This window comes from Fukomys damarensis, unplaced genomic scaffold, assembly GCF_012274545.1.
Source record: "Fukomys damarensis isolate Sample0158 unplaced genomic scaffold, DMR_v1.0_HiC HiC_scaffold_12, whole genome shotgun sequence".
Taxonomy (NCBI): Eukaryota; Metazoa; Chordata; class Mammalia; order Rodentia; family Bathyergidae; genus Fukomys; species Fukomys damarensis.
Window position 1 is genome coordinate 5,066,426 of NW_022900924.1, and position 13,581 is coordinate 5,080,006.

Genomic DNA, 13,581 nt, shown 5'->3' on the forward strand with positions numbered 1-13,581 from the left:
AAAAAAAAAAAAAAAAAAAAAAACACCAAAAAAAAAAATTAAAAAAATTATACACTCACAGGATTACAGTGAGATCCTCTGCTGAAGGTCAGAGGCTAGGGTGTACTATGTAATATATGCACAAAACTTATTTTTAAGAATGAACTGGCACAGCATTTTGAATGCTTCTGGAACTGTAATAAAGTTTTGTCTTTAGCAAATGCCAGCAGTGTACCAGGGCCCAGAACATGACGTGCATTATTGTGAAGAACTCCCCCAACACCTTTTGTTTTGGGAATTATTATATATCAATTTTAAAGAGAAAGACGCGACAGCTTGAAGTGAAGTAACTTTCAGTCACTACTTAGTAGACGAAGTGGCAGAGCCTGGACTTACTGCAACCCCAGGACTATACACCCCCTGGAACTTGGCCTTTAACCAGTGGCAAGACCCTTACATGGCCCTATGTGTTGGCCATGAGGCCTAGAAACTTCTCTTGGGCTTTTGCAGTAAACTCCATTGTCATGCTTTGCCATGTCACCCGCTCGCAGATAAGCGGGCTGGCCTGAGGCCTGGCTCCAGGTGGAAATGTGGCGAAAGAAGAATTCTTCCTTTTCCAACACAGCTACTTTGATGAGCTGCCTGGACAAGGTGCTGATGTCCTGCCCTGTCTGGTAGAGCCAGGTGTCTGGCACCACAACTGCAGTGGTTGGCCTGGGGCTAGTTACTGCAGGACAGGATGACGGGACTCACGTAAACGTTCCTAAGAGGGAGGCTGTAGTCAGGGATGAGTGGACAGGCCTGACGGGAAAGAGGGTCTCAGTCCTGCCTCTTAGGTTGGCCCTGTGGGGACCTCCAGAACCAAAAGGAACTAGGAGACATTGGTCCCTAGCAACCAGCACAAGATAGCAAAGCTTTCTCAATGTGATGATGCCACTTTAGAAAGGAATTGTTTTCTTTGGCTTTTTAAAGTCCTTTCCGGGCTTCTGAAGTATCATGAAGCCCTCCCCATAGCATGCTACGGCAGGTCCACTGCAGTCGAAGTGGATGGGGAAGCGGGGCAGAGCACCCAAGAATTATTATATTACTCCTTGCAGGGAGAGCTGTACCCGAGGAATACAGTGGAGCAGATGCGCAATAAAAACTTCCTGTGTTTTCCTGGAAAACAGTCTTGAGAAACCCGTGGCTGGGTCCTCTTGACTTTACCCCAGCTGTAGATTATACTATCTATAGCAAAACCACTTGGCAGGGTGGCAAGAATGGATCCACAGCTGCCACTTGAAGCCTAGAATTTAAACAGAGCAACTCAGCAGCCAAATGTTGGGACGAAACAGAAGCTGAGTTTCTGAACAGAACACATCTTTAAAGCCAGACATACAAATGTACAAATGTCTCTGTCAAAGGCAGATTCCTGACAAACGATCTCTCTTCCCGGTACATATACATATGTACAGATAACTCTACTACAGAAAAGTTTTAAAGAGAAGAAAATCACCAGTCCAGGTTCTTCTCTTCTTTCTACTGTTCAACTCAACTGATTTCCTCAACCTCAGAATGTGGGAACAAGTTTTTCTAGCCATCACAGTCGCTCTATAGGAAATGATCTTCCTCTACAAATGGTATATATGTCCTGATATGTCTGGAGGACAAAGGTCATCTGTCTTTTAAACTTGCATGTGACCCACTTGTGGAGCTAGGGGCTGGTAGCTGCTTTCCTCTTGCCTGTTCTTCACAGTGAAATCATTTTCCTGGCAAAGACTATGTAAGGTGGGTCTTTAGTTAAACTGACTGATGAACAATCACTGCATTGAAGGATCCCAGAAAGCACCTGAAAGTTCACCTGATTTAATCTTAACTGGTTTGACCAGCAGTTTAACTTTAGCCTTTTGCTTGAACCCTTGAAGAGCTAAGAGAATTCATATTTATGTCTTTGTTTATTTTCCAGTGCTGGGATCAAATCCAGGGCCTCACACATGCTAGGAAAGCATTCTACCGCTGAGTCACACACCCAGCCATAATAAGGTTCAGTTTGGTAAGGTGCGATGGTGAATACCTGTAATCCTGGCTACATGGGAGGAAGATCACGGGTTCAAAGCCAGCCTGAGCAATTAGCAAGACCCGATCTCAAAAAGGAATGGGAGGAGTCTTCTGGGGATTAAAGCTCAGTACTCCCTGGGTTTCAGTCTCTGGTACTGCATTTTTAAAAAATTAGTTATTTGAGCAAAGCCTTGGTAGTTTTAGGACAAACGATGACACAGAGCTCTCTGCAGTCTGATTCCAATGTCCCAGTACAGGGTCTTGCTTTGTAGCCCAGGCTGGCCTTGAACTCACAGCAATCCTACTGCCTCAGCCTCCCAAGTGCTGGGATTACAGGTATGCACCACCATGCCCAGCTAGTCTCTTACATTTCTGGCCCAAGAAATGAGATCAGGGGTAGCAACTCCTCCTCTTCTGATAAATCACAACTTCCAAGTATCCAGTATAGTTTGGACCATAGTTTTGTCTTGGAGGAATGACTTCCTGCTTTGATTGTGGAACCCAAAGATGTTTAGCCTGTGATCCAGATCTGATGTTGGCTTCTCTGAGTAAAGGTAGGCTTTGGTTTTACTCTTCTGGATTCTCCACCCCAATCCCTGTTTATGACTGTGGCCCAAGTCCTCTTAATCAGCTCTCAGGGAAAAAAAAATCCTGACATACAACAGTTACTGACTTGGCCACATCAGCTCTCTCCTAAATGGGTCAACTTTCCCAGTTGTTCTCTGCTGCTATCAGCTCTTCTTTTTTCCTGAGCTGGGTTCCCAGAGCCCTAGGTCCCTTGCTCAGTTCTTGCCCTATTCTGCCATCTGGACTAGGCTTTCATTAGTATCTTTCTCTATTCTTACTGGTTCTCAGCCTCTGGTCTCTGACTCCAGTTCTGGGACCTGGAATTTGAACCTTAAAATTTTCACAAAAGACACTATTGACACATTACACAGGGTTTAGAATTATTTGTCAGGAAGCCAGGTCAGGATGAAGGAATAAAAACCCCAGCTTTTCTAGGGCTGGGGCAGCCCCAGTACAGGCCATCCTGATAAGTCTTTATGCATGTACAGCCCCACTGCTTGTTCTCTGGAGGAAGTTCCCACCAGAAATGGGAGGTGCCATGTCAGGAAACAGAACAGACAGCTTAAGCAGCTTTAATTGCCACTGCTCCAGATTCACAGCAGGTTTCCTGGTGGGACAAGCATCAACGTTCAGTGGCCTTCATGAAAATCCCCCAGGTGTGCAAGCCCAAGGAGGCGCTCAATTCTAGGACACCAGGAACAGCCAGGTACTTGGTGATCTTCCCTCCACATGGAAACAGCACAGGCACTCAGTGAGTCCAGCTAAGGCCTGTAGGGAGACTGTGACTTGTCGAAAACAGAGTCTCAGCAAAGAGCATCTTTTCTACCATTGGTACAAAGCACAAGGTTGTGGGCTTTGTGAGCTCAGAGAACTCCCAGCTATCTTGTCGCCTGGGATCCTCACAACAACCCTGTGACATGAGAAAAGAGGGTGTTCTTAACCCCATTTGAGAGAAAAAACTGAGGCTTAGAAAGGGGAAGGGAGAGCTCAAGGCCACACAGTGAAGGGCTAAGACTAAAACCTGGGTCCTTTGACTCCCAGTTCAGTGTTCAGCCCACTGAACCACATCTCAAACTCTCAGCGCTGCTGGGACCAGAGCGCCCCAGGAACTAAGGACATCCCAGCAACACCCCCGCCCGGCCAAAGCAAGAGCACCATGCAGAAGCACTGTCACTTTCACATCGACACCTACCCCAACTTCCTTCAGCACAGACGTGGAGCAGTCCTCCCCCACCGACACTGTTTGCAAAACACAAACTTTGACCAATTCCGACAACCAACGAGACCCAGCAGATCCTCAGGGATAAGGCTGATTTCATCTATCACAACACTGCCGCCACCACTGGCGGCCACCTAGGCCGACCTCTTCATCAAGCACACCGTCCTGCTCAGAGCACCTTCCACCTCCTCTCTTGTCACGGTCACCATCTAACTGAATGTGGGCTCTCTTCTGACCATTTGTGCTAGGACGTTTCTGCCTCTCCAGACTCGACCTCCTTCCCTGGCAGCTGAACCGCATATGCCAGTGAACCAGCCAGCAAGCTTTGAAGTGGGACCCCCTTTTATCTTCCTTTGGCATCTAATGACTCCCCTAACAACCACAAGAGTTCAGTTTGCAAAATGCATCCATCCTGCCGTTGAAGTAGCAGCAGGTATGTTGGGGCCCAAGCCTGGGAATCACCTCTGCTGGTCTCCTGGGACCTCCCATCCCAAGCACTCCAAGCTTCTTGGGGAAGGAAGGGGTTGCAAACAGCTAGCTGAGTTGATGAAAACATTTGCCATTCAGTGAGGAAGAAGGCCGTGCAGAGTGTAGCTGGAGGCCGGGCGGTCAAGTCACCCCTGGGCTTCCGACTCGAGCTCCGGCTCCTCCTCCAGAAATGAGGAAATAGTGGGGAGATTACCTCGATTACAAATACTGCAGAAGTTGCTGGGCCCCTCACTGTGCTTCTTCAGGTGGTCTGCCATGTATGCTGCTCGCAAATACTTCCCACACACCTGGCAGGGGACCTTGTCTTCATGACAGGCTAGATGGGATCGCAGACGGTCTCGTGTGGCGAAAGAAGCATTGCAGGTCTGAGGGCAGAAGGAAAAACAAGATGAGGTGAAACCTAGTATTCAGCGCTTGACCACATACACTGTGAAGCCAAAATAGCTCCTGCCCATTGTATGACTCCCTTAGAATTAAAAAAACTATGAAGTTTGGCTCAGGCGCCTTACCCAGAATGCCAAGTGGCTGCTCTTATTTCCTGTGTTGCCTCCTCACAGGACACCTGAGTTGGAATTACTAGTTCTTTACCTAGACATGCCTAGGACATGGCCAGCTAAATTCTATGCTGTCCTACAAAGCAAGGAACTAAATGTTTATTCTTCCTTAACCATTAAGCATTGACTTTAGGTACACAGGCTGTAAATGAATTACAGGTGAGTTACTGGCATATAAACCAGTCTTCCTGTTCTCCACACTGGAGTTTTCCTTCATTGCTTTACACAAAGAATTCAATTCATTCGTTTAGTCAAAAGGAACATTAGTCTTGGTCTCAGGGAAATGGAAAGGCAGGACAAAGCCCAGAGATAACTCCTTGTAATATTTTTAATTTAAATTGAAAAAGCAGCCTATAAAATGATAGTGCCCATTCTGCGAATATGAGACAGGGGAGGAGCTGGGGCTTCAAGAGTATTTGTGAAATGCTGAGGTTGGGAAATGCCAGCGGTAACAAGGATGAAGATAACCAGCCACCAACTGAGCAAGCCCCGCCCTCAAATTGTTTGAAGGATTTGTTTCACATCGTCTACCTTATTAGCGATCCCCCCCACTACGACCACCTGCAGAAGCACGTGGCCATGGAAAACCAATTCACAGTGTAGGGTCAAGTGACTGAGGAACTGAAGGTTGTTAGCACTTGTGCTCTGCAAACAAGGACCCAGGTCACCAGGCAACTCCCCAGGTTTGAGGACCTAACTTCATACCAGGCTTTCTCTCCCCACAACATCCTTTCCTCTGCTGGGTGTGCAAAGGGTAACAGAAGGCCCGAGCGAGGTGAATCCAAGCAACTTTCAAGGTAATTTGGCTCCATGCAGATACCTCAGGGATCCTGGTCAGGTTTGACTCATTTCTTTTCTGTGTGTGTGTGTGTGCACGTGTGTGTGTTTATGGTTTTAGAACTGTAAGAGAGCCAGGGATTTAGCTCAGTGCTGCCATGATTGCCTGGCAAGCACAAGGTCCTGAGTTCCATCCCTGATACCCCCCCAGAAAAAAAACCCACTGGAGGGTGTTGTCAGAACTGTGTGAGAAAGCAACATTCACCTTTAAGGGTCTGTTAACCCACTAAAAACTCCACCCCATTAACTTGATAGAATTGAGCTGCGTCTATTCTGTTTAGAAGTGGCTTCTGAAAACCTGAGATCTTGAGGTAAGTGTCTGGACACCGTGACCACATAGACATTTATCCATCTCCTTACTGTACAAAGTAAGAAGCAAACACATGCAGTGATGTGGAGATAGAAGAGGCCACCACTTACTACCCGTTCCAGATACCTGCACTGAAAGCCTTGCTGTTTCTAGTCACTGTCATTTTTAAGTGAATGCTACAGATTTGGAACAATTTATACTAGTGAAACAGTGCATTCGTTTTTTGTGTGCGCTCTTTTGATTAACAAGGAAGCTAACTTCAAAAACTGAACTTGCTTAAAGGACAACACGCAGCTACTACAGAAAGTAGCAGTCTAAATACCCTCCCCATAGACAGGCCAGTACTCCGCCAATCTTCTCAGCGACTCTGACATCTTATCTCACCCAACTTAATGCTGGGCAAATGGAAGCTCTAAGAGGATACAACAGAGCTGTGATGTGAACCAGCCCAAAGCCTGTGCTCTTACCATCTCCACATTCAGGAGACACAGGATCTTGAGAATGAAAGGTATTGACACTTATTAATACAGTAAACTTGGCACCAGGATTCCCCTGGTGGAGATGCATTCGTGCATGGTTTCCTAGCACTGAGGTGACTCAGAAAGCATTGTGGATACTTGGCCTCATGGTCACAGGGGTCCCCACCTTAATGGTCACAGAGATCTGGGGACCTGATGATGGGTGACACGTGTGAGATGAAACAGCCCATTTATTCAGGAATAGGAGCTGCCTTTGCCAGGCAGTGACCCAAGGACCACACTTCCAATGGTGAGAGGGAATGTGTTCTGAGCCTTACAAGTGGGAAGAACCAGTGTGCGCCAAGTATAAGAAAACAGAGCTGAAAACATGCACAGAGAATTCTGTCTTCCATCATCCCAGGGAGAGGGAGCCACTAGAGGGCTATGAAAGAGATGCCTTGTTTCTCTTGCCAGCCTTCTTTTGGGATTTCTCCTCTAAAGGCTTTGCCTGTCATGCTTTGCTTCCTAAAGATCACAGGCAGCCAACACTCAATTACCCACAAGTGGATTATCTGTGTGAGGATTAACGGAGCAAAATTAAAATCCCAGACTGATCTATCTGGCTTCCCCCACCCCATCCTCCACTGATTATTTCTCAAGGAATGAAAGCTAACTTGAGCAAACTTAATCAGTAATGTAAATCTACTGCTGGGGGGAAAACCCCACACATACACAACAAAAACTTTCACTGTGTTACACAACTAAAGTCAAAGTAATCATTGGTTTCTCTGTGCCAGGAAGGACACTCTGTGGCTGGAGTCCCCAGGATTTTCCGGGGGAAACTGTGGAAGTATGAGTCCAAGTCTAGGCCTGCGAGAAGCTCAGAGAACACAGAATGTGAAAAGCCAGGCTGTCCGACCCAGGAGACAAGGGGCTGAGGGAGACACAGATCTCCATGGGGACATCCAGAACCTCCACGCTGAGTCCACTCAGGAGAAAAGCACCCCGTCCTGGAGACGGGGAGAAAACAGGAGTCTCAATGAGAAAACAGCCAGCCAGCTGCAGAATGCTGATCGCCTATCATGCTTGAGCAGCCTGCCATGGTGAGGAGGCACACCTGCCAGGTCCTGCCTTCCTGAGTTTGGGTCATCATCACTCAGCAGAGTCCTGCTTGCCTCCCACATTTTCTAAAGCTTTCCTTCCTGACATCAGGTAGCTTGGGAACAGGGGCGCAAATGGTACCAAGGACACCAGTGCATGCCCCTAAACCTGGGAATCTTCAAAGTCTAGTAGCCTCGGGAGGCATTTTGAGCAGCCCAGGAAAATCTAAGGGCAATGCATGGAGATCCAGCTCCATGGCCCTTGTTAGCCCCCCTTTTGAGTGTACCCCAAATTCATTTCTTTCATAACTGGCCTGAAAAATGGGGCTGTTGGAAGCAGTAAAAGATCTGAGCTACTCTAGCCTCTCAGCTGCAGGCTGAACTCCACCTGGAGAAATGTCCTTCCCCACATAAATCCAGCAGTGCCTGGGACATACGTACGGGTAGTTAAGGAACTGACCAAGCCTCACATTTCATGCCTCTACCTTCAGGTGGCCTTTTCCCCTCAGCTGTGGCACCAGTCTCTGTAACTGGCTCCTTTCATCCTCTGAAGCATCAGGAGTAGCTCAGGCTGTGGGGGCGAAAGGAACCAACTCCCAGAAAGCGGTCTCTTCACCCCTGACGCTCTCAGCGCACCACACCATGCCAAACAGGTGCCCCTGCTGTCTAACCAAGCTCAGACGCACCTGGCTGGCCAGCCCAGAGCAAGAGCCAGACGTCTTTACCTGCTGGGTCCGGTCCTTATTAAGCGATACTTGGCTACCAGGCTAAACATGGACCAGCAGATCTGGGAGAGTGTGTGCTGAGGGGGCAGGGCAGGAGTGGACTGGTACACCAAGGGACAATAATGCCAGTGTTATGACACAGACCAAGGACAAAACACACAAAGCCTCAAAAGTTAGAATGAAAACTTTATCATCACTCCTGTTCTCCCCCGCAGAGCTGGAGGTGGGGGGGCTAAGGGACACACCAACGGGATCCGGAAGTTCTACATCTGTTGTATCAGCTCCTAAAGCCATATACTGGAGTGGCCCAATACAAAGCCACATGTTAGTTCCTGAGCAGACCAGCTAAAAAAACCTCAAAAACACGAAAGTCTTAATTCACTGCCAGAAACAAAAGCAGGACCTGTCTGAGCAGGAAGGGAAGAGGGCAGCACAGGTGACCCTAGTTGGAGCTGTGCCAGAGGCTTTTCTGGAGGCAGATTCGATCCCAGAATGGGAGGAGGGGTAGCCAGACCCTATTCTAGAGATCACAGGCCTTATGGGAAATGATGCCAGGGGAGGGGAAACAGAAGCTGGTGGCTTAGTTCCTGGGAAAGCACCGACCTCCAAAACCACCCAGGCAAGGACAGAGGCCCCAGGGTGCCACCTCTTAGGAGGGGTGGGGTAGAGAGCCCAGAAAGAGACTTGCAGGCTATAAGGGGAATCCAGAAAGGTTCTCCTTGCTACTACCATCCGGGAGCCCTGAGCAGAAAAAGCTCCAAGTCATCCCCAGAAGAGCTGAGATGGGCAGTGGGCAGGAACCACCTTGCTGGCCTCTCCCAAAAGCAGGGGTCTCAGGCTAGCCATCACCCATTTCTTCTACCATAAACCCTTTCTAGGGAGGCTAATGCTAGCCTACAGGCCACTGGGTGAAGGCCCGGCTGCCCTCTGGGGCCGTCCAGCCCTGCCTTAGATATCCCGCCGGGGCTGGGCAGAAGAGAGTGTTGCTGGAGTGTGCTGGGCCCAGGTTTTCAAGGGCTGGGAAGGACTTTTTTAGAGAAAGGGAAAAGGCGGTGTCAGGAACCGAATGGGACGACCTCCACAAAGCAGGCTGGGCAAAGTCCCATGATGGCAGGTCGCTAGGAAGAGGTTCCAGGGGCGGCAGGCCGCTGCTGCTCCCAACCCACACCTGGAAAAAGGGCAGAGAGTGCAGGTTACCCACCCAGGCCATCGGGCATGCCCCCACTGCCCTCTGGGCTCCTCCTATCTTGCCTGGGCTACTCAGCACACTACCTGGGAGAGTCAGAATGTGCTGTGATGAGAAAATCAAGAGACAGAGAGAGAGAAGGCAGCAGGCAGAGACAGACCCCAGCAGGCCCACCCTGGGTCCTCCTCCTTGGGGAAGGCTGGCTGGCTGTGTCGGTGAACACCTGGCCCCTGGGCTCTTCGCCCTACCAGGGTGCATCCGCCCCTCCCTACAGGAATCCAGGATCCCTTCCCCTCTGCCACCAATGAGGTAGAAGAACAAGCCTGTCCCTGCTAGAGGTTGTGGTGTGTGCCCTGCAACATTATCTTGCCCTCAGGAACAGTCGGCCAAAACTTGGCACAGCAGAGGACTGACAAGCAAGGGAAGAGGGTGTTTTCCATCCACACAGAAATGTTCAGTGGCCAGGAGAGAAAACTCAATTTTCTCAGGGCCAGCAGTACTCCTAAGTACTGATCAAGCAGATATGGGTGAGAATCTGACCCAACCTTCCCTACCACTGCTATTACAAAGAGGTCAGGGGAAGGGAAGACCCTAGATCACCACTCCTCCAGAAACCCTGGCTGTCTGTACACATGGCTCAGGAGAGGTTAAACTGGCGCCAGTACTCGGAGACAAGACCACCCACTCCCTACTTCCGGCCTCCCCACTGCCTTTCCTTGACTGAGGGGACCCAGAAAGAGCTCTGCAGCAGTCAGATAAAGGGAAGAGTTACTGGCTGGATCACCAGGAGCCCTTTCAAAATCCCAGCAGTCCCTACAAACTGCTGGGAACCAGCAGCCTGGCCCAGCGAGGTGCCAGATCCCTCAGGACAACACTTGTGTACTGTGGCCCACCAACCAAGGAGCCAACAAACACCAGGAGAAGAAAGCCAAGCAGCAGAATGAAGACCAGGACGGAAGGAACATCAGCCAGAGGGGGGAAGGACGACTGACACAGAGAACAAAGGAGGGGACAAGGAGGGTAGAGGGACAGAGCAGGGAGGGGTGCAAAGCAGTGGTCAATCAGCCGGCCCCAGCACACACAGCAGCCGGCTCTGGGCACAGCTGTGAGAATAGCAACATTTATTTTCCGCCCGTCTTTGCCCTGGCCCGACCCCTACCTGACATTTGTGAGGCCGCTCAGAAGTGTGCACCTGCTTGATATGTCCATTCAAATGATCAGGCCTGGAAAAGAGAAAGCCAAGAAGGACTTTAACAGAAGGTATCAGCCAGGTATGGTGGTGCACGGCTGTAATCCCTGCACTTGGGAGGCTGAGGCAGGAGAATCGCTGAGTTTAAGGCGAGCATGGACTACATTGTGAGCAGAAGGGCAGCCCAAACTAAGTAGCAAGATCCTGTCTCAAAAAACCTAAACCAAAGCAAGGTATCAGGAAGGGACACAAACTTGGCCAAATCCCATCATACCCACTTCCACTGCTGGAGAGGATCCCTCTTCCCCACACCAGTATGACAAAAGACAAAGTCACTATCCTGCTCTGGTTAGAACAGGCCCAGGCTTCTCTACCCCGGTTTTCTCTGGAGGGGGAAGGGAACATTGGTCTCTGATCTCGCCTACATTCTCCCCACCCCCAGCAATTCCCCCTAACAGAAACTCAATGATTTCTACGACTGGAGGCTGCAGCTTTAAAATGAAACAGGGCTGCTTTGCTGCAGCCTTTCCGGGAGGGGTGGTGTGATTCATTGTCCAGACTAAAGCCCCTTAGAAACTCAGTGCTCCCCTCCCCCAGCCTCTCCCGCCAGAGCAGCCAATGAATGCCACCCGGATGGAATTCAGTCCCCAGAGGCCATCCATGGAGCCCTAAATCCCCAGCTGGGCTGGTAAACCAGATGCCCGCCAGAGCAGGTGGGCAGGGGCTGCCTGACCGGTAAGACTGGTTCCTGTGGGGCCCCTCAGAGGGAGTTCAGCATCCCTAGGTTCACACACATGGTCTTCAGGATTCAAGTTAAAATCAGCCTTCTATTCTGACTATTCTCTAAGAGAAAGACAAAACGGCCCTCGGCGTACAGACACGTCCTCAGTTCCTCAGCAGGCTCACTAGAAAGTAAGTCTAAAAAAGAGGTCCTGTGCTCCTCCCCTTCTGTCCAGAGAGCACATGGAGGATGTGTGGATTCTCAGGCTCTAGACCAGTCAGGTCAAGCAGATCAAAGATTATGGCATTACCAGGCAGCTCAATGCCTGGCTGTGCGTCGCTGGATCCCAGGGTCGTGTGAGGTGCAAAGCTAGACCCCACTGATCCAGGATCCCTAGTGCTCTGTGCTAGAGGGTCCGGTGACTCCAGAGTGTGAGGGGTCCCAGATGCACTTGTTCCAGTCCCTCCCTCAACAGCCATTTGAGAGGAGGAAAGTCGAGGGAGGAGCCCAGCCTCCTGCCCCAAAAGGGGGCCCCACGCCTGGTGCCAGAAACACAAAGAGAGCCTAGGAAGAAGAATGGCGAGGCCTGGTGGCTCTGGCCTGAGAAATCCAGTCCCTTCCCACAGGCCCCAAGGAGGAGAGCGGGCAGGGCATGCCTAGTGCCAAAGAACTTGTCTGAAGGAAGAGAAAGCAGCTCTTGGCCACACCACCTCAAAATCAGGGCCCTCGGAATACTCCAAACCTAGCCTGGACTTCTAAGAGCTAGTGACCCATCCCCCAACACGTCCCATATCCCCAGGTCTGGGAGCTGTGTCATGAGCCAGAGCTAAGACAGGTTTGGGGGGGGTGCCCTTCTCACCTGGAGAAGCCTTTCCCACAGCTCTGGCAGATGTAGGGCTTGCCCACGGACCCATCGTGGGACCGCACATGGTAGGACATTCGGTCTTTTCTCTTGAACCGCAACCCACACACAGGGCAGGAATAGGGCTTCTCCCCAGAGTGGGACAGCTTGTGCCGGTTGAGATGGTACACGTCTCGGAAGATCTTGCCGCAGATCTCACAAGCCACCTGCTTCCTGGTCCGGCTCCTCTTTCGGGGGCCATCAGGGTCCTCCGAGATGGGTAGCCCATTCTCACCCAGCCTTGGAGGAGGAAGATCGATGTAGCCCAGCTGGAGGCTGGTGACACCATGCTGGGCCTCATGCTGCCGGAGCCGGTTGGCGTCAGTAAACACCTTGCCACACAGGCCACAGGGAAGGATGCCTGCTTCCCTAAGGCCCCCGGGGGACCCTAACATTGAGTCCAGCAGGTTGGCCTTCCTTGGGCGGCCCCGGCCCCGCTTGCCAGTTAGTGGAGGGGTGTTGGATGCCACATTGGGGAATGGGGAAGTCAGCAGCTGAGGGGACAAAGGTCCAGCCACCATGGGCAAACGGTCCACCCCAGGTAACACAGGCAAAGAGGCCTGGCTCGAAATGGCTGCGCCAGCCGCTCGGGCAGCTTCCTCTTCAGGCTGCATGCTGCCTGCGATGCCATTGCTGTTGGCAGCCAAGGCTGCCCCGTTGGTCATGTCCAAAGGGAAACCCAAGTCAGAAGTCCCAGGGGGCCGAAAGAGCATGATGTCTGCCCGGGCAGGCGGCACCAGGATCTGCACGTTAGACTGTTTGATGACTTCCTGGCAGATCTCGATGACCGATCTCATTAGAAGGAACTTGGCGGCCGTCATGAGCTCCGGGAAGCTCTCCAGGCGGACCACGATGCGTGAAGTATAGGCGAAGTCCAGAATGTCTCCAAACACCTTGGAGCTGATGGTGTGCATCTCAAGCTCTCGGCTGCCCCCGGCCCCGCCGCCTGGGGCTGCCGACGCGCCCCCCACATCAGAGGGACCCCCGTCGGCAGCTCCACCGTCGCCCAATGAAGTATAGGAAGTCCAGAATGTCTCCAAACACCTTGGAGCTGATGGTGTGCATCTCAAGCTCTCGGCTGCCCCCGGCCCCGCCGCCTGGGGCTGCCGACGCGCCCCCCACATCAGAGGGACCCCCGTCGGCAGCTCCACACTCGCCCAACTGGGCGCTGAACACAGACTCAAAGTACTCGCTGCAGGCGGCCAGCACGGCGCGGTGCGCTGGGAAGCTCTCATCGCCCACCCGCAAGAGCACGTCACAGAAGCGCCCGCCGTTTTTGCGCTGCTGGTTCAGATTGTGCAGCATCTCC

At 51.2% G+C, this 13,581-nt stretch overlaps 1 protein-coding gene across 1 annotated transcript in view; it reads right to left on the reverse strand.

Moving 5' to 3' along the window:
* Window positions 1-13,577, reverse strand: part of Patz1 (POZ/BTB and AT hook containing zinc finger 1) — an 18,670-nt gene extending 5,093 nt beyond the window's left edge. Inside the window, exons 1-4 of the mRNA XM_010603822.3 lie at window positions 13,305-13,577; window positions 12,231-13,153; window positions 10,621-10,684; window positions 4,485-4,656 (exon numbers count right to left, since the gene is read on the reverse strand). Coding sequence (XP_010602124.1) covers window positions 4,485-4,656; window positions 10,621-10,684; window positions 12,231-13,153; window positions 13,305-13,577 — 1,432 coding nt within the window. The remainder of the gene's footprint in view (window positions 1-4,484; window positions 4,657-10,620; window positions 10,685-12,230; window positions 13,154-13,304) is intronic.
* Window positions 13,578-13,581: the final 4 nt, after the last annotated feature.